We start from the raw sequence: 26,026 nt of genomic DNA, 5'->3' as shown, positions 1-26,026 counted from the left end.
CCAACATCCCTGCCATCACGTGTTAATGTGAAATCAACATTTTAACCTATTTAGACCTGAAATCAACATCACTGAGCTTATGCGCTGCGTGAAATCGATATTTTGCTGGTTTCTAAGTGAAACCAACATCCTTGCCGTCACGCATTAACGTGAAATCAACATTTTAACCTATTTAGACCTAAAATCAACATCATTGAGCTTACGTGCTGCGTGAAATCGACATTTTGTTGGTTTCTAGGTGAAACCAACATCCTTGCTGTCACACGTTAATGTGAAATCAACATTTTAACCTATTTAGACCTGAAATCAACATCATTGAGCTTATGCGCTGCGTGAAATCGACATTTTGCTGGTTTCTAGGTGAAACCAACATCCTTGCCATCACGTGTTAACGTGAAATCAACATTTAAACCTTTTTTGACCTAAAGTCAACATTTTTGAGCTTATACATTGCGTGAAATTGACATTTTGCTGCTTTCTAAGTGAAATAAAAGTCCTTTGTTATGATAAACTGAGGTGAGACTTCGACTTATAACAAAGGCTTGGCTTGGCTATTATAACAAAGGATCAGCTCTGTTTATCATAACAAAGGCCCAGCTTCATTTATTTGAAGGCCTCGGCGGGAAAAGGGCGTTAGGTATTTTAATCAAAAGTGAACTTTGTCGAAAACGTTCCAAATTTCGCATGCAGTTTTGTTTAGGTATGTTTAGCAATGTCCGGTAGTTTTTCTGCTAAGCTTCACTTTGTTTTCGAGATATTGCGTATGCAAAAAAACCACTTGGTTTTCCTAGCAGCGTCTTCATAAACGAAGCAAAAACCAGCGGAAAAAATACAGGACTACGTTTTTCTATTACATTGAAGACCACATGCAAAAATTCAAGCCCTTTCGCGAAAATTTTTTTTTCACCCAAATCGTCACTTAGCATGGTTTTGCACTCACCCCTTCAATTATCTTGACCCACACCATTTTCACGTAGAGAATCTAACAACAGACCACATTGCTCCATTGTGAGAATTATCTGAACATGTTGTGCAAACTATTTGATAAGCAGAAGTTATTTCGCAAAGGATTGGGCTTTTCTTTAAGCCAAGAAATGTACAGCTTACACTCTAACACATTTGTGCTACGCTCCTTTTTACATTTCTTCTCAGTTATTACAGAATCTAATTTAAAAGACACGCGTCTTAATCGAAAGAGGCCACCAACTCTGGTAAGTTCTGATGCAAAATTGGAAAGGGTACTTAAAGTTGTTTTAGCAACCTTAGAAAATGCTAGTCAGTGGTAATTTCCAGTGGACTCACATTCCTTCCTATGAATATAACACCAGGCTTTAAATTTACTTATTCCTTTGTCATTCAAGCTAAGTAGTATTTGCATAATTGTTTATAAAAGAAGGTTAGTCTTCATTGAAGCAGTCTGATGCTAATTCCAGTTTCAGCAACCCAAAGCAACTACAGTCAAGCCTGTATTAACCGGACCCCATATTAAGCGAACACTCTCTATTAAATGGACCGCAGTGCAAGTCCCATTTTTCTTTTCGCACTTTTGCTGTAAAAAATACCTGTATTCAACGGGCGCCTCTATTAAGCAGACACAGACACCTTAAACTTGACCTCTATGGTCATTTCTATTGTCAAAAACCTGTATCAAATGGACACAACAAACAGAATGCATGACTTTTTTGTTCACGTTTTAGCAGATCAATCATTTGCTTGCCAACAAACTGAGCTGTCACAGAAATGCAGTATTTTGTTATTCGGTTTTGTTTTCACAGAACTTTTCTTCTTGTTTGATTTTGTAAACCTTCACATGATTCGATCAATATAGATACTGTTACTGTGTTATTAAATCACTTTACCTCATATACTTGTCATTGTTTATGGAAATACGGTGTTTCAGAGTCCTCGACCGTTCACAAGAATGCTATTTGACCCTTCCAAGGTCTTTTAATACTGACAAATATTAATATGACCCTTTTAAGACTAATTCTGAGGGAACCCGTGTTCAACGGACACCCTGTATTAAGCGGACACCAGCACAGGTCCTGAGGGTGTCCGCCTAATACAGGTTTGACTGTATAAGCATTTTTCTATTCCTCTCTGGATGGGATGCTAGTCAGGTCCAGTGATACCTGGATGGCAAGTGCTTTTAGTTAGTCAAGTAATTGGAATTGTCTTGCCCAAAATGCAACACAAGGGCTTGATCCTAGACTGCTGGATCTGAAATTAGGTTAATTTGGGTCACCTCTCCCATCATGGGGTATGAGTTTGTGCAGCTGGCCTCTCAGAACTCCAACCCTATTATAAGCTATTCTGTGGCCAATTATAGACCCCAACGTAGTCACATTTGGGTAAACATAACTTTTGCAATCCTAACTTAGTCACTTTTTGTTTATGCATCTACCTTTTAAAACCTTTTAACTAGTTCATCCTAAACTTTTCATGTTCGAATCTTCCCTTTTTTGAATCCCTACTTGCCCGAATCTTCTTACCCCCAAAAATGTGCTACTCCATTCTAATAAACTCTATTGAAAATACAACCCCATTATAGTCGATCCAGTAACTCATGAAAATGCAACCCCATACAGCAGCACATCCCCATCAGCCTATTATAAGGAAGTAATCCCACTCCCAGGACCAGTCTTCTTCCTTAAAATTATTGATAAAGAACATTTTTTTCAGGCATTGGTGTCGCATGACAGCAAACTACCAGATGATGTCATCACTCCTGTTTTACCACCAATTGTTCCCTCTCCTTCATTTCCATTGCCAAGAATACAACGTGTACAGCGTGGTGGCAGTCTGGAGAATCAGTCCACATCACAGGGACCAGTAAGTACTCCCCTTCATTTTAACAAGGTGATATATCGTAGAAATTTTGAGAAAACTTGGAGGTGTGGATAGTGGCCTTCCCTTGTTGTCCAAGTCAAGTTATGGCTGCTACGGCAAGAAAGTGACAAGGGATTACACTACCCTTTGAATTCCTGGTGGGAAAAGTTCAGGAATTGTAAAATATTCTTCCCAAGCCCTAAACAATTCCTTTGAATTATGTTTTTCCACTTATTTCTGGAGTACACCTGGTATTTGATTGTGATATTGAGAAAGCAAATGGAAAATGCTGTCATTTTCTTTTTCCACAAAAGCATGGTAAGGCAGTTTCTCAAAAAGCACAGTTTTTTGAACATTTACACCATGAAAATTCAGATTTTTGGGGACTTAGCATTTTCATACTTGCACATGTACCCTGGAAAACTCCTGATACAGAAATAAGATTACATTCAAATCATGTGAAAGGTAAATGCAAAAGTACCTAAAGAATTAATTTAAAATAAATTAAATTAAACTTAATATTAAGTACTTTTGTACTATCTTGAAAATGGTTTTCGAATGGTATTTATTATTAAATAAGAGTTTGATTTAAATTGATGCATTGTTGTTAGTTTTATATGTCATTTCCTGGTCTGTTAAAGTGTTAAATAATGTTTTTGTCATGTAGGTACCCAGTCTTTGCGTGAATGGCCAGTCCATTCCAGATGTTCATGAAAAGTATTTTGAAGATGACCTGGATAACATTGTAATAAATTTATTAATGTACAGCTATCCTTAATTTGTTTAATGAATAATAACACTTAAATTGTATCATTCAAAATCCATGTATAATTTAATTCAATGACCGAGACTCTTGTTTTTTGAGTTTAAAATAATGTAGATAGAATAAATCAGATTTACAAACTAGTGCCAGAGACAAATCTTGGAGTAAACCTTACAAGAAGTTATTTTTTGCCAGGTAATTATCAGTTAATAAAAATAACTCTACATAAAACTAAAATGTGTAACACTGTGACACCATACTGCAACAAAAAACTGTATTACTAAGTAAAACACAAAGATTGCTCATTTAAAATCGAACTAGTGATCTGGGACATATTGGTATAATAACATAGCAACAAGGACATAGTGATGTAAAGGAGAAGTATTGTTATGTGTTGTTAATATGTAGGCATTTATGTTCCTACAATGTTGTTTCTCACATTTGTGACATATAATGTTGGAAAAGGGTTTTTTATGTGTGACAAGGTCAGTCTAATGATGTCGCAAGTGAACTAGCCTTACATTTTCAACAATTGAATTGAGCCACTGAGAATTCTAAATGGGAAAAATTATTTTGGTTTTCAGACCATAAGTTGTAGCAATGTTTAACTTACCTCTAAGGGATTGAAACTGAAATAGTAAGTTTGACTGAGCAAGTAAATCTTTCAATGATAATATAAAAAAATAAAAAGCATTCCAACATTTGGAGGCTATTAAAAAAGAGAATGAGCTTTGCTGCCACATGTCACATATTTGGTTTAACCATGCATTAAAACATCATCTTACAATGACAACAAAAAATGGCAACTTTTCATAGAGTCATGTTTGAAAAACTTAATAACTGTGTTAATCCTATGAACTTTACTAGCATCTATCCAATGTTTAATTGCTAAAGTAGCACGATCTTGAATTGCAGATTATGACACTGGGGCGCATCTAGGGGGTTTGGGGGTTCAGTCGAACCCCCTAAATTAAAGAGAGTGAGACATTATAACAAGCTGACTTGACCTCAGAATGTGGGAAATCCCATTCCCAGGACCTCAATTTTAAAAATTTTCCGGAAGAGGATGCACAAAGACCCCGTATAGCAGACCACCTTCATTGTTCCATATCTCTAAAATCCTGTATCCACACCAGTGATCAGACCTAAAATGCTGAAGAACCTTAGAATAAGTTCTTTGATGATGGTGTTTTTCTCCTGTGTCTTCACAGAGCAGTGTCAGTGCTTACCCAGCTTACAGATCACCAATGCTAAATAAAAGCAAGAACTTCACTGGAAGTCCTGAGTCTTCATACTCCACAGCAAGCTTCCACTCATCTGCATCTAACAACTCAGGCTCAAAGTAAGCAAACATTGTGAAAAAATTTCATCCAGCACTCACTTGCCATTGTCTAACAATCGTTTTGCCAGGCTTGGCCTGTTTTGAATTGTTAAAATTCTAGTTTGGCTCTAAGACTCGAGGGAGTAAAATGAAAGAAATTTCATCAAGGCCTTTGGGTGGCATAGAACTATTGGAAAATAGTTTCATTAAGTAGGAATTCAACCAATAAATTCTCAAACCCACAAAAATTAAATAACTTTTAAGAACTCTCTAACATAAGACTCCAAAAGAGCCTTGTTTATGGTTTGTGATCTTTTGATTGACTTTATAAAATTTTATTTAAACAGGACATTAAGAGCTTCAAGTCCTGCCGCAGACTTCAACCCCATGTCTGCCATGTCTTCTTCCTTATGGCACAAAACAGGAAGAGGACACGCCATTTCTCCGTCTCCAACTCTCATGACAATCAGATCAGCATCAGAAGGGGGTGCTTCTTTACAAAAACAATCAAGCTACTCATCTTTACAAGGCCATGCAGATGAGACAAATGGAACTTTGCCTCATTCAAGAAGTCAATACCCCTTTATTAATGACTTTGACTATGGTGAAGGTACTGTGAAGTAATGCACCTATGATTGGGAAGGGTGAAGGTGCCAAGGATGGGTAATACTGGGGTATAAATTTTCAAATAATGTTTGTGCCATCTGCAGTACTGGATAGATAACACTCTATTCTATGTGCACAAATAGTCCATACCATTAGTCATTGTAATTATAATGACAATACATAATGCTTTCGCTGTTACCTGCCCCTAGCTATATGCAGTGTAACATAGTAAAGAATGTGGACCAGCAAAGTGACCTCACTTGGTACACGTCACTTCAAACTAAGTGGTTAAAGCATTCTACCAGTATCCTGAAAGTCATGTATGCATTAAGGTGTCTCCATAGGGTAATCATTTATGGCGTTGCACGCACAAGTGTTATATTTTGAATGCTGTTTTTGCATTCACTTTCACACCTAGTCCTCTCAAACTTATCACATATAATAGGCAATGATTAAAATTAATAGTATTTTGCCATCATCCCTGTTAAAATTTTGTGATTTAGTCTTGAATTATAAATGCCCAAACAAAATTAATGTTTTTTACTGTTTTTATGGCTTTATTTGTGATTTTCATGAATTTACTTCAGTGAAATATTCCAAAATTTTTGCGTCACATCGCTTCCAATGGGATACGAATTTTAAACACGAAAAAGTAGGGTTTGTAAAGGCAGTTTTTTCGATATTTTCAAATTTTTGTCTTTTACCGCTGCAAAAAATCTGGTCTTATAGATTTCCCTGAAAAATGAGCTCCAACTAAAATAAAATATTTTCTACCAATCTGTCAAATTTGATGGAATTTCACCGAAGGAAATGCGAGAAAATTCACCGTCAGTTTTGCTTATGTGTTCATGTTGACGTAATAAAATATCGAAAAACACTGATGTTTTCCTTTGAGCTCATGCAGATTACTTCCTCAGCGCTCACGCAATTGTAAAACTATAGGGAGCCCGTTTTCATTGCAACTACTTATCTGTTGCCCTATGTGTTTTGTTATCTTCAGATATGATCGTCAGCTGATAGTACCTATCTTTCCCTTAATTATTCTATATACCAAAAAAACTGAATTCAATAGTTGCATATGATAATTATTGTAGTTGCCTCATGTAATGATATTGTTCCATAATCTAGAACTAGAAAGACCTTGTCATTGTGATAACTTTCTTTTATTGATATGTTGCTAATTATTATTAATACATTATAAAATAATATTATTTTTAATGATAGCATTTTTATTACATCTTTTATAATATTTTATAAAACAAAATGGCTTAAACTACAGTATTTTATCTATATATTGTTTACATTCTTTTGATAATATTTCATTAATAATAATTAAGATTATTATTATAATTATAAATTCTCTTTAGGTGACCTTGAAAATTTACTGAAGAAGCTATCATTAGAAAAGTACCAACCAATATTTGAGGAACAGGAGGTGAGCAATTGAAGCTACAGTTAAGAAGTTAAATGTGGGTTGTCACTTGTTTTGGTTTGAAGAGGTACCGGCAATCAGGATGTCACCATTTACAGAGGTCCAACTTTCAAGTCTGTTGATGAAACCCAAATCCTACATGTACTATATAACCACTTAACAAAAAGTTGTTGAACATTATTTGAATGTGGTGCTGTTTGTTTTTTAATGTATTTTAATGTTTAATTTGGACTTCTGATTTTGGAAAATAATTTTGGGAGATAAAGGATTACAGTGCTTCTCATGTGCATGGGGGAGGGTGGTACTCTGTAGATCATTGGTAGGGGTGTGCCGCTTGGACACTGGAACCCTTATGCTAAACTAGACCATGATCAGCTTGATTTTGCAACCCAACTCTAGACTAGACACTAAAAATCCCCACCCTATCCTAGACTAGCTATTTTCCATGCAGAAACTTTATCACTATCATAGTCCAACATACACTAACTGAACCAATACCTTACAAAGTCAATTCCGAGTTTCAATTTCTATTATAGAACCCTGTGTAAAGAACCCTGATGTGGACTAAATTATGTAAGCATTGACCACTTTTCTGGCAAAGTATACCCTATTCTAGACCTTAATTGTCTGATTCCTACATACCCTATCCCGGACTAAACTGCCTAAAAGCCATACCATTCACAACGATACATAGCCATATACCTTATATATGGGAGTACCTCTTCCCCCCCCCCCCCCCTCTTCCAGGCTCTTGCACAACTAAGCTTGTCACGCAATCTTTGGCAGGTTGACATGGAGGCTTTTCTAACGCTGAATGATAGAGATCTCAGTGACCTTGGAGTCACACACAAGGATGCCAGGCAACAGATTCTTGCAGCCATTTCTGAACTCAACAGTGGCAAGGTAATGTGAAGCTAAACTGAGGGATCTGCTACATGTATATTACCATCTGGGGTTGATCAGGCACTAGAGCGGTTTTCAATTGAGTGTCGTAAAACCAAAACCAAACCAATTACTTACCAATTACTACTCAGCCAGTCTCAAACCGTAGTAAAACTAAAACCAAAAACAAAGTAATTGTCTAAGTACTTTCAACACTCAATTGAAAACCGCTCTATAACTAATTAATTATTAAGGTATGATCACAGTTATGCTAATACAACAGGCTGTTGGCTGTTAATGCCTATACACTTGATAAGAGTCCTAATATGCAATAGTTTGAGTTTTTTCAATAATTTTTTCTGCCATATGTAACAAAATGGCAAAAACCTATCTTAATATCACCATGTCTAATAATTTCTGTCACTCTTTTAGAATCTAAGAATCCAGCACGATTGTAGAATTCGCATGAAATTTGTAAAATGTTTGACCATTGTTTTGAATAGTTATTGTGGACACTAAAATATAGTAAGCAATAGCTGAGAAGATGCATGGCCCCTGAGAGAAATTATTGTTTTTTTAATTAAATGTTGTGAGCGTAGCAAGCAGTAATCAAATTGCACAATAAATTATTTGTGACCAGTTGTTATGTCGATTACAGGATCGTGAGAGGCAACATCTCCATGAAACACTGTCTGGTTACCATAGCAGCAAATCACATGGTACTAGTGGTGAGTGGAAATTGTTGAATCAGCAGCATTAGTAGTTGGCTCAAACAGTAAGTAACTGTGCCATTCTGTTAGGTGATAATATTATTGGTTTTTATCCAGACTGTGCTGATTGTCTCCCTGTGTAATAACTGCTAATAATAACTAAGCTTTAGAAGGACCCTATGCATTCAATTGTACCTTTGTACTGAAGACAGCTTTTTTGTAGATCTTCTTTGATAGATTCAAACTTGGATAGTCTGAGTGAACCAGCCTCTCTTTACAGCTGAAAGAGGTGTCTTAAGGTTCTTGACAGTTAAAGCATTCCATTCTGATGATATGGACTGCTTAGACATGTGTAGTGTCTCTCTGAATTGTTTTCCCTTTTCAAAATTAAAAAAAATAAAATCACAGTGGGTATGAGCCACTCAACTTGGAAAACGGATCGTCTGTAAACAGTGACAATTTTGATGCCACTAACTTGAGGTTTTAATCCATAAGTTAAGTTAAAGTTAAAGCCTTTTGGCATGGTTAAGAAATTGTGCAAAACACACCTGTAAGAGAATACACGAGGAGATGTAACACTGTTGAAAACATTCATGAAGTTATTGGTCCGAGAGAAACCGCTGACCAGTTAGCTCAGTGATAGAGCACCAGACTAGCGTGCGGGAGGTTGCAGGTTCAAACCCCAGCTGGACCAATAGAAAGTGCTGCCTTTGTAATGACATCTGCAAATGGTTAGGCTTTCTGGTCTTCTCGGATAGTAATGTTAAACCGTAGGCCCCATCTCACAACTCTTCATAATTAATTCTGCGGGACGTAAAAGAACCCACACACTGATAGAAAAGAGTAGGGGACATAGTTCTCGGTGTGGCGGTCTAACTCTCACCTGATGGTTAAGTGCTCGAAGATATTAGCTGCATAGAAATGAGTTACTCTGAAATCCAAGTGTAAATAAGCCAACCAATATTTAGTAAGCCCTGTTTGGCGGGGTTCATACTTGGATGGGTGACCAAATACGAATACCCCGTGTTGTAATAACTTTTTTTTTCCCTGAGATGGACTAGCATATTCTATTAAGGTGGATTGGTATTACTCTTTGCTGCTGCTGTGGAAACTGATATAAGCTCCAGCGGTGTGGGTGACTTTATGCTAAGTGCAGCCTTTAAGCACTATAATCTTAAGCATCTTTCATAGGTGTTGAAAACTTAATGACCTAAGAGAGATGTCTGCTTTCTCCTGCTGACAGGTTTTCATGTCCTTGGGCCCGTTTCTCAAAGGTCCCGAAAAGTTTTCACACCCAAAAAGCCTTAGCAAAATCTCAAACCTTATGACTTCAGAGCTGTTCTATGCACATGTTCTTAATATAAACAGAGGTTCTCTACATACAAGAAGTTTCAGACGTATACACCTCTCTGTCTTTAAATGCCGATTAACTAAAAATGGCTTTGTGGGCCCAAAAAGTTTCTGGGACTTTCAAGAAACAGGCCCCAGGATATCAAATATGGCTGTGAAACAGCTCAACCATTTGGCACTATGCTCATGTATTTACAGAATCTGAATAATCTTGAACAGTGTAGAATTTCATTTTGGTTTCTTTGTCGCTTAGTTCAGTTCGAATCATGAGAAACATGAAGTCTCACATGAATGGTTTGATACCCTTTGAGAGAAAAATTGAACAGACAACAGAAAAATCGCCCCTAGCCCTAAAACGAAAACAGTTGCTACACCATGATGACAAAGACAATTACAAGCTTACGATAGCTGCTACACTTCTGGTTAAAATGATACAGAGTGGCAATGATATCAGTAACACCTGGTTTATTCCCAATCATGTAAGCTTCTGGGAGGCTTTCACAAGCTACTTTGATGAGTGCTGGTTTGTCCTAACTTCTCCATCCCTTGTTTTTATTTTTATTTTCCAGGTTATAGTTCTGTTTCCCCTTCAGCAAGTGGAAATCTTTCTCACTGGCCCTTAAAACAGCCACCTTAGTCATGGACAGGGATAATTTTTTTATTTGTATATTAAGTATTAACCAAAAAATGATATTTTATAGTTACTGTAATGCTTTAAAGGGCTGTGCCCTCCAGCATCAGGCTTTATTTGCAGGCAAAAGTTTTAATTAACACTAATGATAAAGGTATTAATTATTATATTATTACAGAGAAGAGGTCTCAAACCTTTTTAAATGGCTGAAGTATATTTATTGGTAGTTAAGTATTATTGAAGATAAATTAAATTAATGTCATGTTAAAATTAATTACAAACATTGTTCAGTCAGGGAACAAAATGCTTGGCTTGGACCGAGTTCAGTCTTGAAACCTGAGGAGCGTGATCATTGCACATGAAGCAATTGGACAGTAATAATAGACCATATTTGTATTCTTGTTATTGGACTGAAGCTAGCTTGCAACTGAGGCTGATGCAGGGAGTCTTTTCAAATGCAAAGCATTTATCTCTTTTTAATGATATTCACTCGCATGTGCCTCCATTACAAGCTAGTTCCAGTCCAATCCCAAGAATACAAAATTAATATGGTCTATTTTAACAAATTGACATCAGTTTTCATGCATCTGTCCTGTTATTGATCTTGAATTTTCACATAACATTGTCAAAGTAGCTGTGGATCAGCAAACTACTTTGATAATGTTATGACGAAATTCATTGTCAGGCCAGACGCATGAAAAAGTGATGTCAAGTTGTTTTTTACAATAACAAATAGTCAAATTGTCCACTCTCGCTTGTTGACACATGGCATAAATTATAAATTCATGTGTCTGTTCACTTTCTGACGATGAAAATTAGCCAATGAGCGTGCAAGAATTTCTGCAGTTATCGTAAAATGAAAACTATACTGTTTTCCCAAATGGCAGTTTTTCCCTACTGTCTGTAATCTTGTGAAGGAGAGTGTTTTTAACACTAGTGTACTTGTTAACTTCTCACTTCCTGTTTGTTCTAATGAATGAAAGACTTGATTATCTCAGGCAAAATGGTTATGATTTATATGTAAGATTTCCAGAAGTGATACAGAGAAAATGAATGCAAGACATTTGAGAGTTATAATGAGAGTTACATGTATGATGATTTCTGTGGTTCATTGCACGTATCAAGATGTCGCATACATGTGGCAGAAATTTATATTAATTTATTTTTTGTCTAACACTCTACAAGTTTCACTTCCATCATATTATATTTAATTTGTAACCTGAGTTGTATTTTTTTTTCCTTTAAGAAAATGGTTAAATTCACAATCACGATGTTGTTGCATGCATGGTGTACGAATTAAATTATGTTCATGTATTTTTGCTGGATGCTATACGAGGTCAAACTCCCCTAAAGTATTTTTGTAGCCAAAACAATTCTTTAAAGGGGCACTGTCTGTGATTTTTAGCATGATTTCAAAAAGTTCTGAAATATAGCTAGATCATAAGAAGCCTAACAATGTGCAACAATAATCAGTAGAACCCATTGTGTTGTTCCAGAAAAGATCCATACCATCTCCCTGGAAGGTTTTTTTTATTTGAGCTCCTGCCCCACACAAACCCCAGCCCTTCAGGAAATTCCAGTTTACCCTCGTACTCTCCTTTAAACATTTGGGATTTTGAGAGCCCCTTTTCCCTTTGTAATTCTAATGACTTTCCATGGAGTGACTATTGATATTTTGTGGAACCTTTACACTGTGAAGTGAGAGGTATACTAACATTTGGTGCTGACTCCTATGAAAACAGCAAAATCGTGTTGCAAAGTATCACTTACAATGATGGGCACTATGTCGATTCCACTCACCACACATTTGACATCTTTTTAGGGGGAGGTGGAGTGTTCACAGTTTTCATGTGTTATTTGACCAATTAGAATCTGAGGGCTTTGGCACATTGCCACTTTAAAACTTAGTCTTGATTTTGACTGGTTTTGAGTGGTCAGTATAAATTGAAGCCATCAAAATGTTGTCCAAAAGGTAACGGAAACCTGTCAAAAAGAATTGATTGAGCATATTGTGGAAATAGGGCATGCTTAACTGTTGGAAATTTATTGCTTTTAACACTTTGTTAGTTGTCATCAAAAGAGAAACATCATTTTCACAATCAGTGTAAAGAAAATACCAGGAGACAGTGCCCCTTGAGGATCTCAACAAATCGAATCTGTTTTTTCTTTTTTCTTTTTTTTTTAAATTTGTGGCTTTTACTTTAAGTATTGATTTCCCGATTGTAGAGGAATTCAGGCTAAACCCAATCTGGTAAAGATTGAAATTTTACCAAAGTTTCATGTGCTCAATTTGAAAAGAAATTATCAAATAATAGCAAAAATATATGTCCTACAAAATTTGTTTCAGTTGCTGTTAAAATCGCTTCTTTCATCCTAAGCAGTGTAACTTATGCTGTGTATATATAGGCTGGTTTAATTATTATAAATTAAGTTAATGAAAACTCACAACTGTAAGTTAAAGCTAATTATTCCCTTTTTGTACTTCATCAAGAACATATTTTATGTACCAGGTATGGTACCACACTTTTTTAATCCACACAGCACAAAAACTATCAATGGCATTTTTTTACAAAATACCGTTTCTGCTATTATTAAACTAGGGCCCATCCGTACTAGGCTGAAATAGGTTTGTTCGGCTCTTTAAAAAATGTCGTCTCTACCAAATTTTCATTTCGGTAAATGGGTGTCCACATTTAAATTTCACAACATTCTTTGTCAATCGCAAAAAAAGTACTCGAGCACGTCTTCGCGTCCAAACAACGTGATTGATGTTTCTTTAAAAGTAATTGACAGATCTGTCAATTTTGAAACTTCACACAAATTTGTTCTGCTCGGAGGCAGGACGGCCAAGCCTTTGAAGTTTGATTGAATTGACTGAATTTGGTAGCACTTTGAATCACCGTCTGCACTTGTCAAATGGAATTTCTGTGCTTTTGCATAATAAACAAGAATTCGCCTATTGCGGATGGCCCCTGATGAACACATCAAGGTCAATCGATCGAATTTTTAAATCTGGTCCGAGCTGAAATACCGTTTAAACAATCTTCAGATTCAATTATTTATTGGTAAGAAAAGTATCATTTTGATGAAAGCAATGCAAGGCAGCTGAAATAAATGTTGGCCTTCACAACGAAAGGTCAAGGAATTGATGGTGGTGTGTTAATTGTGTACTAGCTAGTTTAATACGGTTGGATTGCTTCTTTCTGTAAATACTCCCTAAAAGAGGTATAATTTTGTGTTCAGCGAGGAACATGTTTGGGTCAGTGGCATTCCATGTCCAGTATCTGCAATGCCCCCTTAAATACAAAAAATTCTTATAGTCTAATGCCCTGGGTTGACCGACATAAAAACTGTTAATGTCGGAATAGTTAATAAAGGGGAATGGTTATAAAGCTTGGCAAAGTTCTTTGTGGCATGTTTTTATTCGCCTCTTAGGTCTTGAAAATACACACAATTTCACTCTACTTCCACAGTTAAATGAGCGTTACATTATGTTATACCCCTTAACTGGAACTAGCACTCATCATGATACTGGAGCGCCACCTACAGCAAGCTCTTGTTACCACACAGGGGCACCCAACGGATCGTTTCGGTAAATTATCTGTTCGGAAGACCTTTAATCCCCCCTGATTTTCTTTAGAGAATTGTCACCTCGAACTTTCGTGATATGAGAAATTTAATGTCTGTTGTTTTCGAATTGTAAAAAATGTCGTTTTGGGTACCGAAAAAAGGTCAGCTATCATTTTCGGAAAGGCGATAAGACCTAAGGTTTTCGGGAAATGGACAAAAAAGCCCTAATAAATTCGAGAATACTCAAGTTCCCCTAGAATAACCGAACAGATAAATTTTTTTTAGCGCAACCTAAAATTAACCTACAGAGCTTTAAAAGTACTCCACATAGCCTAAAACAGCTTTTAAAAGTATTCGAGAGAAAACGGTCGTTGGGTGCCCCTGACCACATGAAACAAGATACTGCTTTACAAGTTTCTAAATGCTATTTTTACAATAACGTGCACCTGAAGAACGTGGGGTCTAACATTTTGGGACATTCTCGTTTTATACTCTTTTAAGTCGCCTTCCTGGTGAGCTGTAAATAGCACAGCAGAAAGCATAGCGTAATGATAATGGCCGAGAATAATGATAATAATATTAAAATGTACAGAGCGCCATTTCCCAATGGTTCAATGGCGCTTCAAAAGAAATTAAATATATAAAAACAAATTACCTGTTATAAAAAATTAAGAAAATGTCAAAAACATATAAACATTTAAAAAGATATATAATTAAAAACTTCAACTTAAAAATGCTTGTTTAAAAAGCCACGTTTTCAGTTTACTTTTAAAAATGTTCGTGCAAGAAGAGTCTGATATCGTTTGGAAGTACGTTTCACACTGTTGGAGCCGACACCGTAAATGAACGGTCACCGTAGCCTTTTGAAATGAAACTAGGCTTGTAAAGGAGATTCTGAGTGGACGATCTAAGTGTTCTAGCTGGGTTGTAGGGATTGAGAATATCTACGATATACTGGGGACCGTCACCACGAAGAGCCTTGAAGGTGATGAGTGCAATTTTGAAGATGATTCTTTGTTCTACCGGAAGCCAATGAAGATTCTTGAACAACGGAGTAACTTTCTACAGTCTCTTATTTTTTGTAACACTTTTGTCTCAAGACAGAAGTAAGGTTCCCACGCAACGTTGTTTGAAATGTTTCAAGCGAGGGACAAAAATCACTATTTCGACATGTTTAAGCTAAACACCATGGAAAGAAAATCTTCATATCCTATTGTTATCCAACCACTCTTGGTGTAATCACGGAATCTGAAGGAATTCGTCAGAATCTGAGAAGAAATTATTTGAAAAATTTAATACTACAAAAATATCAAACTAGTATGTACACTTATGCGCGCGTGCAATCGTAAGACTTTAGGGAGCCACCTTAAATATTTTGTTTGCACACATATTGCAGGAGGGTGCGGTGCTAAGTCGTACTTCCTTCTCGCTTAAAACGCTCACCTTCCTGTTCTCACAGAGCAAATGACTTTATCTCCATTCTTGCCCTCGATGTGACTGGTCAATTTAGCGGGCTGTACTCCACCATATGGCCTGGTAGAATCTGAAGCTGTTTTTGTCGCCAAGATGTCTTTAATTTAACGTATACTTTTCAAAGCAATAGAACTTGTAAAACATTTCGTTTTCATAAGATTGATACGACTTATGAATGAAATCGATCTTGGAAGCGATTTCGAGTTGGTCCGTAATTTGCTTTGGACATGTGTAAGTTATTTAAAGCCGTTTTGAACATTCTTTTGGAACTTAGATTACATGAAGCCGGTACTTTAATTCCTCTTAGGTCGAGTCCGACGATTGTTCATCCTCGCGGCGCGAAAGAGGACGCAAAAAATATCGGTGCGGAGGAGAAGGGGTCGGGACGAGACATTCACGTACGTGCCACACCCTTTTCTCGTCCCAACTGAGTCTTCTCGACTTAAAAACTCTCGCCCCGTCTCATTTCCTGATTTTAGAGAGACAAACAGGCTGCAAACAGTTTATTTGGCATTTAGTACTGTTGTTATTTTACCACCTGTAGATAAGGCAAATGATTCATGAAAGTTGTGTCCCTTACCTGTAGTATGATGCAACACTGGATAAAGTCATCAAAGTTGATGGAGCCCTGGCCACTGCGATCAAATTTTGTGATGAGAATGGTGTACATTCTCTCCGACAACCTGTAACCTGTCAGGAAGAATTACATCATGACAAAAATTGCTAGTCATAAAAATAAAGCTTTAGAAGCCCAAGTTGGTCAAAAATCTTGCATTTGAAACCGATTACTTACCAAAGTTTGTAAGGGCTGTGAACAGAAAGAGATAAGAAAGGTTAATGAAACAATGACACTGAGAAACAATTAATTAACAAGCTTAATTGGTTAGGGAAAATCAATTTAATTACCGTAACAATTTACTCAATTTGATTTCAACGCAACAGTTTAGGTGAGGAATACTGTGCGAGGACAAATTTTGCATTACCTGTTTTTAATTCTTGTCTATCAATGGTTCCAGAGTTGTCCTGATCATAGCTTCTAAATGTTCTTTGCCAGTCAGTGACATACTGCCACAAGGCAAAGAACTCATTGAACTCGATTGCGCCTGAATTATCCTGATCAAACATACCTAAAGAAAAAAAAATAATAATAACCAAGAAAACATTCAAATTCCCTTTCTTTGAGGAAACTTAATTACTAGCTAAAGTGGAAAATTACTGAAATAATTATATCTACCAATCATGAGTCGTACTGTCTCAGGATTGAACGGGGTCCAGGCTCCTGAAAAAGAAAGTAACCACAGTCAAGTTGTTTTCCATTTTCCATTGTAGATTTAATTGCCAAGCTAGAAAATTCCTGTTCGGAAAAGGCTGTGGTAGAGTCTTGTTAGCTTTTGTTTGTTTTACCATATGACGCCAGAATCTCACCGGACAAAAATGATTGCAACTGAGAATTGGGAGGCGCTCTCTCCTACCCAGAGACTCAAAGAGGTTTTTCGGATGGAGAGAATCCACTGAGCGACATGAGTGCAGGCGCAGAATTACATGACGGGCAACGACGGAAGGAAAGGCAGCGCCCGACCGATCCATTCAACTTTGCGTCTGCATTCACCTCGCACAGCAACTTTCTATAACGAATGTTTCGAACCCCTGTGGATGGTCTGAGGAGGTCCTGTGGAGGAGAGAGTGACAGGCGTACTTAGTATGGCTACTATAAAATCTGCAAAATCAGTATCTCACCATTTGACAATGCTTGTTGAAGTTCATCCGCTGATATGGATCCATTCCCATCTTTATCAATTCTGCAAAACAATAATCTTAAATGAACCTAACAAAATTCCAATAAATTAACTAAAATACTTTCAGAACAACTTCGGGCGTTCTAAAACTATACTTAATCTATATTACCAAGTCTAGCAAAATAGGTTCTTGTATTTTGGAGTAGATATTGGCAATTTAGGCTAAGCAGGTTCTCACTAGGTTTTTAATTTCCACGAATTAGATATAGTTGTTGATTACCAGAGAAATAAATAAACTTAGCTTTGGTTGTTAACTATACAGTGTTTATTCACAATTGTATTATGATAAGTCTAACACAACTGATTACAGGATGCCATTTGTTATGTAGTGTCCCTATAACAAGACTTCATAATTTAACTGTAACCCACATATAAGAACCTGCTTGATCTTGCTTGGCTAAAATGATTCTTATATTTTTGGCTTTTAAAACTGATTGCACATTTCTGCCAGCAGGTTATTAAACCATTAGGTTCTTACAAGTGGATTTTTACTGTAACACTGTACTGATTTAAGGGTAACAGAGGATAATTATAAGCTAATTCTATTTTAGGGCTATGAAATACAATAGAGTTTAGCGACTCAATTCAAGAATATAAGCGCAGTATTGTTGTAATTAAATTCCATGGAGTGTATAAGCCACTGATGTAAGAGCTTTAAGCCAGAACGGAATAGACATTGAGAGTGTAACATTGTACAAGAGATTGGAAGAGAAATAAACGCATCTATCAAAAGATACAGTCCTTTGATTGTGAACCAGCGCCGGGAGATATTCCCGAACAGTAATTCTTTCAGATTGCACTTGCCTTACACACGATTAAGCAATTATACCTGTATAATTCTGTAGACTTGCAACACGGTATTTTGCTGCGAGACAAGTTGGTCACAAACGTGGTAATACGCACAACAATGTGTTTCAACTTGCAATGCAACAATGTTGCGAGACAAGTTGAAGAAAAATGTTGCCCGTATTACCGGACCTTAAAGGCTCGTGTAATTTTGAGTGAATTTTCAAATATCACTCGTAGTGTAAATCCTTAATTACATTCGCATTCATGCAATGACCTATACTAACTACATATCAAGTCGTGGATTGGAGGATACCCTCAACTGTGTGGTTTTTAACTGCAAACACAGGGCCAAAGCAAATAGAGTACCCTATTCTAGGGTCTTCTAGCCTCGAATATCCTGTCGTGATCCAAGAGAATGCTTAAGTATTCAAGGCGGAAGCCATGCGTGATGGAAACCTGAAGTACAAGTCGAAATCGGAAAAACAGGCCGGATTCTAACAGTGAGATATTCCTTGTGTATTTCGAGTCAGCGTTTTTATTTTGAATGCCTCAAAATTAAATACTTCCGTACACGCTGACGTGCGCCTTTTTGCACAGTGAAGCATACTCTTCCATTCAAATCTGTTCAGCGTTGCTTAAGTAATTAAGCATGTTGAGAAGTAATTAAGACATCTAGAGGAAAGTTGCTCGACTTCTAGGCTGTCATCATCACGCTGTACTGATTAAAATAAGTTCTATTTCTAAAACAGAAATCGAGCAATGTCCGCAAAACTTGGTTTGTTCGCGCGAACTGAGAAACTACGAAGTAAACACCCTGGCGACGCAATGCTTGCAACGGAGACAATGATATGGTTCGCGATTTGGAAGCTGAACAGCTTTAAGTAATGCTCCGAAGCTCAATACAACAACCCTACTACAGATTCTATTTAAAAGCACCTACTTAGAGAAGATATCCCAGAGGTAATTTCTGTCCACTGGTAGCCTAGAGGCCATGACGAAAATCACATAAACATAAGTTGAAATTGATTCCAACACAAGTCTTTAATAAATGTGGGTTGTTGACCTCACTAGCGTGAGGTCAGGATATAAATATTGCCCAAACCCTTTTTTGCGTGTTTGTCGACCGAGACGAAGTCGAAGCCTTTATTAACGCAAAGAAATTTCAGCCAGTCCAGTCATTTTGACCGAAGAATTAGTTAAGCGTGGTTTTCACTAGCGACGTAAGTACAAACGCGAGCACAAGCGCAAACACAATAATTCTTATTTTACCGTGAAAACGTCCTTGACGAAGACATAAGCACAAGCACAAGGATCAAAATTTTTCCTTTTTCTTGTGCTCGCGCTTATGCTTGTGTTTGCACTGCAACAAGTGAAAACGTACTTTACTTTACCTTACTATAAGTTACGCTACATCATTTGCTTTACCTTACTGTAAGTTACATTACGTCATTTACTCCGTCTACTTTACCTTATTATAAGTTACATTACGTCATTTACTTTACCTTACTATAAGTTACATTACGTCATTTACTTTACCTTACTATAAGTTACATTACGTCATTTACTTTACCTTACTATAACTTACATTACGTCCTTTACTTTACCTTACTATAAGTTACATTACATCATTTACTTTACCTTACTATAAGTTACATTACGTCATTTACTTTACCTTACTATAAGTTACATTACATCATTTACTTTACCTTACTATAAGTTACACTACATCATTTACTTTACCTTACTATAAGTTACATTACGTCATATACTTTCCTTACTATAAGTTACATTACATCATTTACTTTACCTTACTATAAGTTACATTACGTCATTTACTTTACCTTACTATAAGTTACATTACGTCATTTACTTTACCTTACTATAAGTTACATTACGTCATTTACTTTAGCTTACTATAAGTTACATTACATCATTTACTTTACCTTACTATAAGTTACATTACGTCATTTACTTTACCTTACTATAAGTTACATTGCGTCATTTACTTTACCTTACTATAAGTTACATTACGTCATTTACTTTACCTTACTATAAGTTACATTACGTCATTTACTTTACCTTACTATAAGTTACATTAGGTCATTTACTTTACCTTACTGTAAGTTACATTACGTGAATTACTTTACCTTACTATAAGTTATATTACGTCATTTACTTCACCTTACTATAAGTTACATTACGTCATTTACTTTACCTTACTATAAGTTACATTACGTCATTTACTTTACCTTACTATAAGTTACATTACGTCAATTACTTTACCTTACTATAAGTTACATTACGTCATTTACTTTACCTTAGTGTAAGTTACATTACGTCAATTACTTTACCTTACTATAAGTTATATTACGCCATTTACTTCACCTTACTATAAGTTACATTACATTATTTGCTCTACTTCGCCATAAGTTACATTACGTCATTTACTTCACCTTACTATAAGTTACATTACATCATTTGCTCTACTTCACCATAAGTTACATTACGTCATTTACTTCACCTTACTATAAGTTACATTACATCATTTGCTCTACTTCACCATAAGTTACATTACGTCATTTACTTCACCTTACTATAAGTTACATTACATCATTTGCTCTACTTCACCATAAGTTACATTACGTCATTTACTTCACCTTACTATAAGTTACATTACATCATTTGCTCTACTTCACCATAAGTTACATTACGTCATTTACTTCACCTTACTATAAGTTACATTACATCATCTGCTCTACTTCACCATAAGTTACATTACGCCATTTACTTCACCTTACTATCAGGTACATTACGTCATTTACTCCACTTTACCAAAAGTTACGTTACCTCATTTACTTTACTTTGTATGCATTACCTCACTATATCATTTACTCCACTTTACCATAAGCTACATTACATTTACTTTACTTTCTATGCGTTACTTCATTACGTCATTTACTTTAAGGAACATTACGTCACTTACCTTTTTTACGTTACTTTACGTTATTTATTCCGCTGTACGTTATTTAAAATCATTTTAACTTTACCTTCACCACATTTCATATTATTGGCCTCTACTTTACACTATTAATAACCTCTCCTTTATATTACATTACGTTTATTGCCTCTCAAATGAAATCAAACGTCTCTTCCTCCTTCAGGCTCACTTAACTGCGAGGGTTCGATAATGCAACGTGCAAAGTTTGAATATTTTTCAACAAGTTACCCCCAGGAATTACAAAAGCTACAATACATAGACTGAAAAACAACACGGTGCGAGATAAGCTTCACTTCGAAATCTTTATTCCTTGTACATATATTCATACAATTTGATGTAAAAATTTGCCATTTAGTCACCCAATAGTTTCAACAGCAGCGTTATTCATAAAAAGCCTCTGAGCTGTACAGTGAATTGCTATTCTTGTTGCGTGTTCTGTTCCCTGGCTGCCATAGGTTTTATCTGTCTTTCTCGCGAGGAACGGCGTACCCGGTTAAGCGTGTTACGTGTTACCATGATCGCGGCCTCACCGCTAATTAAAAAAACCCTTTTGGACCCAGGGTGCGTATTCTATACATAACATTTATCATTCCACGCATTTTTATGTTAGTTTAAATGACATTCTTGCCAGATCTGCTTCACCTCTCAGGGCCGTAGCCAGAAAAAAAAAATATGCGAAAAATTATGACTGAGGCAATGCCCATTTTTAAATTCTCTTCCTAGGTATTTAGGGCGTTTTTGACGACTGTAAACGACAAAAAAACGGAAAAAAAAATGACTGAGGCAAGTACCTCGGTGTGCATGTTACTGGCTACGACCCTACCTCTTGTGTGCTACACTATGCTAGTGAAGGCTCCTAACTCTAAATAATATTATTTTCCCATAACTTGCTTCTGAAGAACTCAAGATAAAAAATATATTAAGATAAAAGTTCCATTTGTTTGTCATACAAACTTATGGGTGTTATTGTTATTATTACAAGTGCTAAAGTGCAGAGATCGAAGATGCCCTGCCACTAGCATATTATAATGTTAGTAATAGTTTAATTTATTTAATAATATATTTTCCCTAATAATGCATTTCTTCACCATTCATCAGCAACTGTAATCTGTCAGATATTAGGTGCTATTCATAAAGAAATTAAAGTATTAAATTTCCATTCATCCTGCTTGTTGACAAGTTTAAAGATTATTTTTCTCTTTTAAAAGTTCCTTACGCAGTCTTAGGCATTTGCGCTTTGTTGGCTAAGCTGAATAATATTTTAAGTAGCATTCTCAACAAAAAGTACTTTAAGTACTATTTACCCCATCTTGCCTGTGTAACACTATCTAAATATTCAATGACAAGTTTTAAAAACTGCTGTGGTTGTTCCTGCTGAGAACTGAGATTATAGAAAGAAATTCTGTCAAAATGTTACAAATTTAGCAGAAAAACCCAGTTTATTTTGACATTTTTAGGCTAAATGCCATTGATAAGAAATCTTCATAAGCTATTGTTATCCAGCCATTCTGATTATAATCACGGGATCTGAAGGAATTCGTCAACATCTGAAAGAAAACAATTTGAAGATTCACGCCAAAAATTACTAGTTGAAACTAGCATGTACATTATGAATTCTATGAGTTTTAGTCTTAACTGCTTTGTCCTTACACTAGTTGCAAAGAATGGTGTGGTGTAAACAAGAGGGGATGGGATAGGTGAGAAACATCTTTTTCCCCTTCTTGTAAAAAGCTCTGTAGATGCTCTGTATTAACTGTTTATTGAGCTTGGGAGAGAAAAACAAGCAGCTAGCAGTCAATAATACCCACAGGATTAGGGGCTTTATAACAGGAGGACAATTTATAGAAGAGATGTTAACAGGGAGCTGACAGTAGAAGGGTGCAATCTATAGGAGGTACTTTGTGATCCACAAGGGGTTTATCTTTAGAGAACCTATAAGGAAAGATTATAAAATAGTAAGTGTGATCTATAGGGGACTAACAGAGGTATTTATGGGGAATTCTACAGGGAGCTATTAACATGGGTCAGGGAGGTAATTTTCTATGAGGGTGTTGGTAGCAAATAAAATAAAACCCACAGAGCCAATAGCCTGCACCTACAGGAGGGAGGAAGGGAAAAATGATGCAAAAGGGGATGAAATGAGATCAAGAGAAGCTTTTTTTCTCTCCTCTCCATCCCTGAGTAATCATTACTCCCTCTCATACCTGTAATATGATGCAACACTGAATGAAGTCATCAAAGTTAATGGAGCCCTGGCCACTGCGATCAAACTTTGTCATGAGAATGGTGTACATATTTTCTGACAGCCTGTAACCTGCAGGCAAAAGTTGAACAATGAATTGCAAATTTCTCAAAACAATCAGAGTCAGTTCCATTAGTGCTATTGAGTCCACTCACAGTTTTTTTTCCCCAGTTTATAAGAGATGATGGAAATTATCAAAATTTAGTATGTAAAAAAAAATCCAATATGGAGTTTTAATAAAAAATAAGATTAGCACAGAAACCACTAGGTTGTTGATCTAGTTAGGGGAGTTGAGAAGCTACATGTATGACAAAATTTGCAGATTTATTTAGTACTCTACTGTATATTAAATATTTATTTAGAGTATTTTCGTATACATCAATTTGCATATGCATATAAAAAATCACCAGCCTTGGTAAATAAAGCGAATATCTTACGAATGGGTAGGCCATGGATAAAAACCATTGATAGTAAAACAGAGCATTTACTTACCAAAGTTTGTAAGAGCTGTGAACAAAAAAACAAGGAGAAATTAATATCAACAATAAACCATCTATTAAGTAAACAGAGAAGTATTGAAATTTAATTACAGTGGGGACCCTCCACTGTGAGCACATGACAGCTTTTTGATAACTATGCAATCAGGGCTCTCAATGTATGAAAAAGAATTGGCGTTCTAAACAGAGTGCAAATATTTAACCTGTTTGTTTAAACACGAAAAGCCTTCAATGGATTATCATCAAAAAATACACACACACACACACACACACACACACACACACACACACACACAAAAACAATAACAACAACAAACACTTAGGGGTATTCATGAGTTCAAGTGTCCTAACTATAATCATATCTTAATTCTTTTGTTACAAAATCAATTGTTGTTTATCAAAAGAATAGCTGTGAAGTGTTGAAATGCATGAAATCTGACAAGGGAAAAAAAATGAGTTTTACAAACATAAATGATTGGCAGTCTTGCTGTCTAAAGGAAGTCATTTACCTTCCATCACCTGTCACTAGTACTGTTACTGTCACGCACATCATCATGATCATATGAATAATAATATTACAATATCATTCTTTAATATCATTCAATGAAAATATACCTGTTTTTAATTCTTGTCTATCAATGGTTCCAGAATTGTCCTGATCATAGCTTCTAAATGTTCTTTGCCAGTCAGTTACATACTGCCACAATGCATAGAACTCATTGAACTCAATTGCACCTGAGTTATCATGATCAAACATACCTAAAGAAAACAAAACCACATTAGAAACTCTCACATTGTGCAGTTCCAGGAAAAGATCCATACTCCCCCCACAGAAGGGAATGGAATTTCTTGGGGGATGGGGGGCTCTTTAAGACCAAAAAAAGTATAGAAATGTATGAAGCTTAATTGGAATTTCCAGAGGGTGGAGGGGTCTTAGAAAGTTTCTCCTCTCTGGGGGGTCGGTACAGATATTTTCTGGAACTACACATTGTAATTTGGATCATAATAAACTCTGCAATTTTAAAAATCAGTAGAAATACCGATCATGAGCCGTACTGTCTCAGGATTAAACGGTGTCCATGTTCCTGAAAAAAAGAAAACAAAACATAGTCAAACATTTATTATGTAAATAGAAACATAATTTAAATTTATTTGGAATATTCAACACACGAAACCTAACTTCCAAAGATTTTGTATAGCTATCTCATTTTGCAGTCAGGCTAGTGTATTTTATCATTTACTATTTGGCTGACAGGCTGCTTATATCCTGCTTTCGACACATTTGCTGGTTTTCCTGGCAATTTGTACTCTGCAAACACCATTTTAAAATTCATTGTGGCAAAATCATAGTATATAATTAATTGAATAAGTTGGTAACTCTCAGTTTCAATTGTCCATGTGGGCACACCAAGGTGATTGCCGCAGAAATGCTGGACAATTTATTCTGAGACACCATATCTATAGTACCAGATCAATTTTGTTGATTTGCTGGAAATGTTCAGAATCACTGGAGAAAATTGCTGACATAGCAGGAGCAGACATGCCTGCAAAAAATTGCCTCATGTGTCACTGGCTTAAATATTGTGCAGTGCTTCTGATTACCATTTGATAACGCTTGTTGAAGTTCATCAGCTGATATGGATCCATTTCTGTCTTTATCTATTCTACAAAACAATGAATCGATTGCAGAAGTTGTTAGTTTAATTTGTAAAGGAATTTTCCTTGAGATAAGCTTAAGCTTAAAAGTGGCATTTTCATAAGAAATCAAATTAATTTTTCATATCCACACAGTAGCTTACAGATTATAAGTACACTATGTGGAATACTGCTGTTAAAAGCATCTACAGGCAAAATGTGCTCTATTTCTGAAAGCGAAGCTATAGAATACTATGAATACAGCTTCTTCCAAAGACAGTCTGTTTCGATCGGTTGTTAAGCTGAAGTGTGTAGTAAAGAAAGCCCATATTTTCTTAATCTGCGTATATTATAAGTCACTGAGTATGAGCCCGTTAAATAAAGACGATCCATTTACTACTACTTACTTGGCGAAGATACTCCAGAGAAAATTTCTGTCTACTGGCACTCTTGCAGCCATGACGAAATGCACATCTACTCTGTTGATTGAAGCGATGCGGTG

At 36.1% G+C, this 26,026-nt stretch overlaps 3 protein-coding genes across 3 annotated transcripts in view; 1 reads left to right on the top strand and 2 right to left on the bottom strand.

The window, feature by feature from the left end:
* LOC145465779 (ankyrin repeat and SAM domain-containing protein 6-like) overlaps positions 1-14,786 on the top strand; it is a 30,121-nt gene extending 15,335 nt beyond the window's left edge. The window contains exons 10-17 of the mRNA XM_081449535.1: positions 1,153-1,211; positions 2,683-2,832; positions 4,804-4,934; positions 5,261-5,523; positions 6,887-6,954; positions 7,738-7,854; positions 8,492-8,561; positions 10,463-14,786. Of these exons, the coding sequence (XP_081305661.1) occupies positions 1,153-1,211; positions 2,683-2,832; positions 4,804-4,934; positions 5,261-5,523; positions 6,887-6,954; positions 7,738-7,854; positions 8,492-8,561; positions 10,463-10,530 (926 nt within the window). The 3' untranslated portion in view covers positions 10,531-14,786. The remainder of the gene's footprint in view (positions 1-1,152; positions 1,212-2,682; positions 2,833-4,803; positions 4,935-5,260; positions 5,524-6,886; positions 6,955-7,737; positions 7,855-8,491; positions 8,562-10,462) is intronic.
* A 415-nt stretch (positions 14,787-15,201) lies between these two features.
* Positions 15,202-19,739, bottom strand: LOC145465784 (programmed cell death protein 6-like). Its single transcript, XM_081449541.1, has 7 exons — positions 19,093-19,739; positions 17,305-17,366; positions 16,802-16,846; positions 16,551-16,694; positions 16,361-16,375; positions 16,148-16,257; positions 15,202-15,362 (listed from the first exon to the last, which is right to left on the bottom strand). The coding sequence occupies exons 1-7, from the start codon at positions 19,143-19,145 to the stop codon at positions 15,255-15,257; spliced, it is 537 nt and encodes a 178-aa protein (XP_081305667.1). The 5' UTR covers positions 19,146-19,739; the 3' UTR covers positions 15,202-15,254.
* Positions 19,740-21,441: 1,702 nt separating this feature from the next.
* Positions 21,442-26,012, bottom strand: LOC145465783 (programmed cell death protein 6-like). The gene is made up of 7 exons (XM_081449540.1): positions 25,932-26,012; positions 25,492-25,553; positions 24,930-24,974; positions 24,505-24,648; positions 23,885-23,899; positions 23,355-23,464; positions 21,442-22,697 (listed from the first exon to the last, which is right to left on the bottom strand). The coding sequence occupies exons 1-7, from the start codon at positions 25,982-25,984 to the stop codon at positions 22,590-22,592; spliced, it is 537 nt and encodes a 178-aa protein (XP_081305666.1). The 5' UTR covers positions 25,985-26,012; the 3' UTR covers positions 21,442-22,589.
* Positions 26,013-26,026: the final 14 nt, after the last annotated feature.

Source organism: Orbicella franksi, chromosome 13 (assembly GCF_964199315.1).
Source record: "Orbicella franksi chromosome 13, jaOrbFran1.1, whole genome shotgun sequence".
NCBI lineage: Eukaryota > Metazoa > Cnidaria > Anthozoa > Scleractinia > Merulinidae > Orbicella > Orbicella franksi.
The sequence above is the reverse complement of the archived record's forward strand: the minus strand, read 5'-3'. Positions and strand labels throughout refer to the sequence as shown.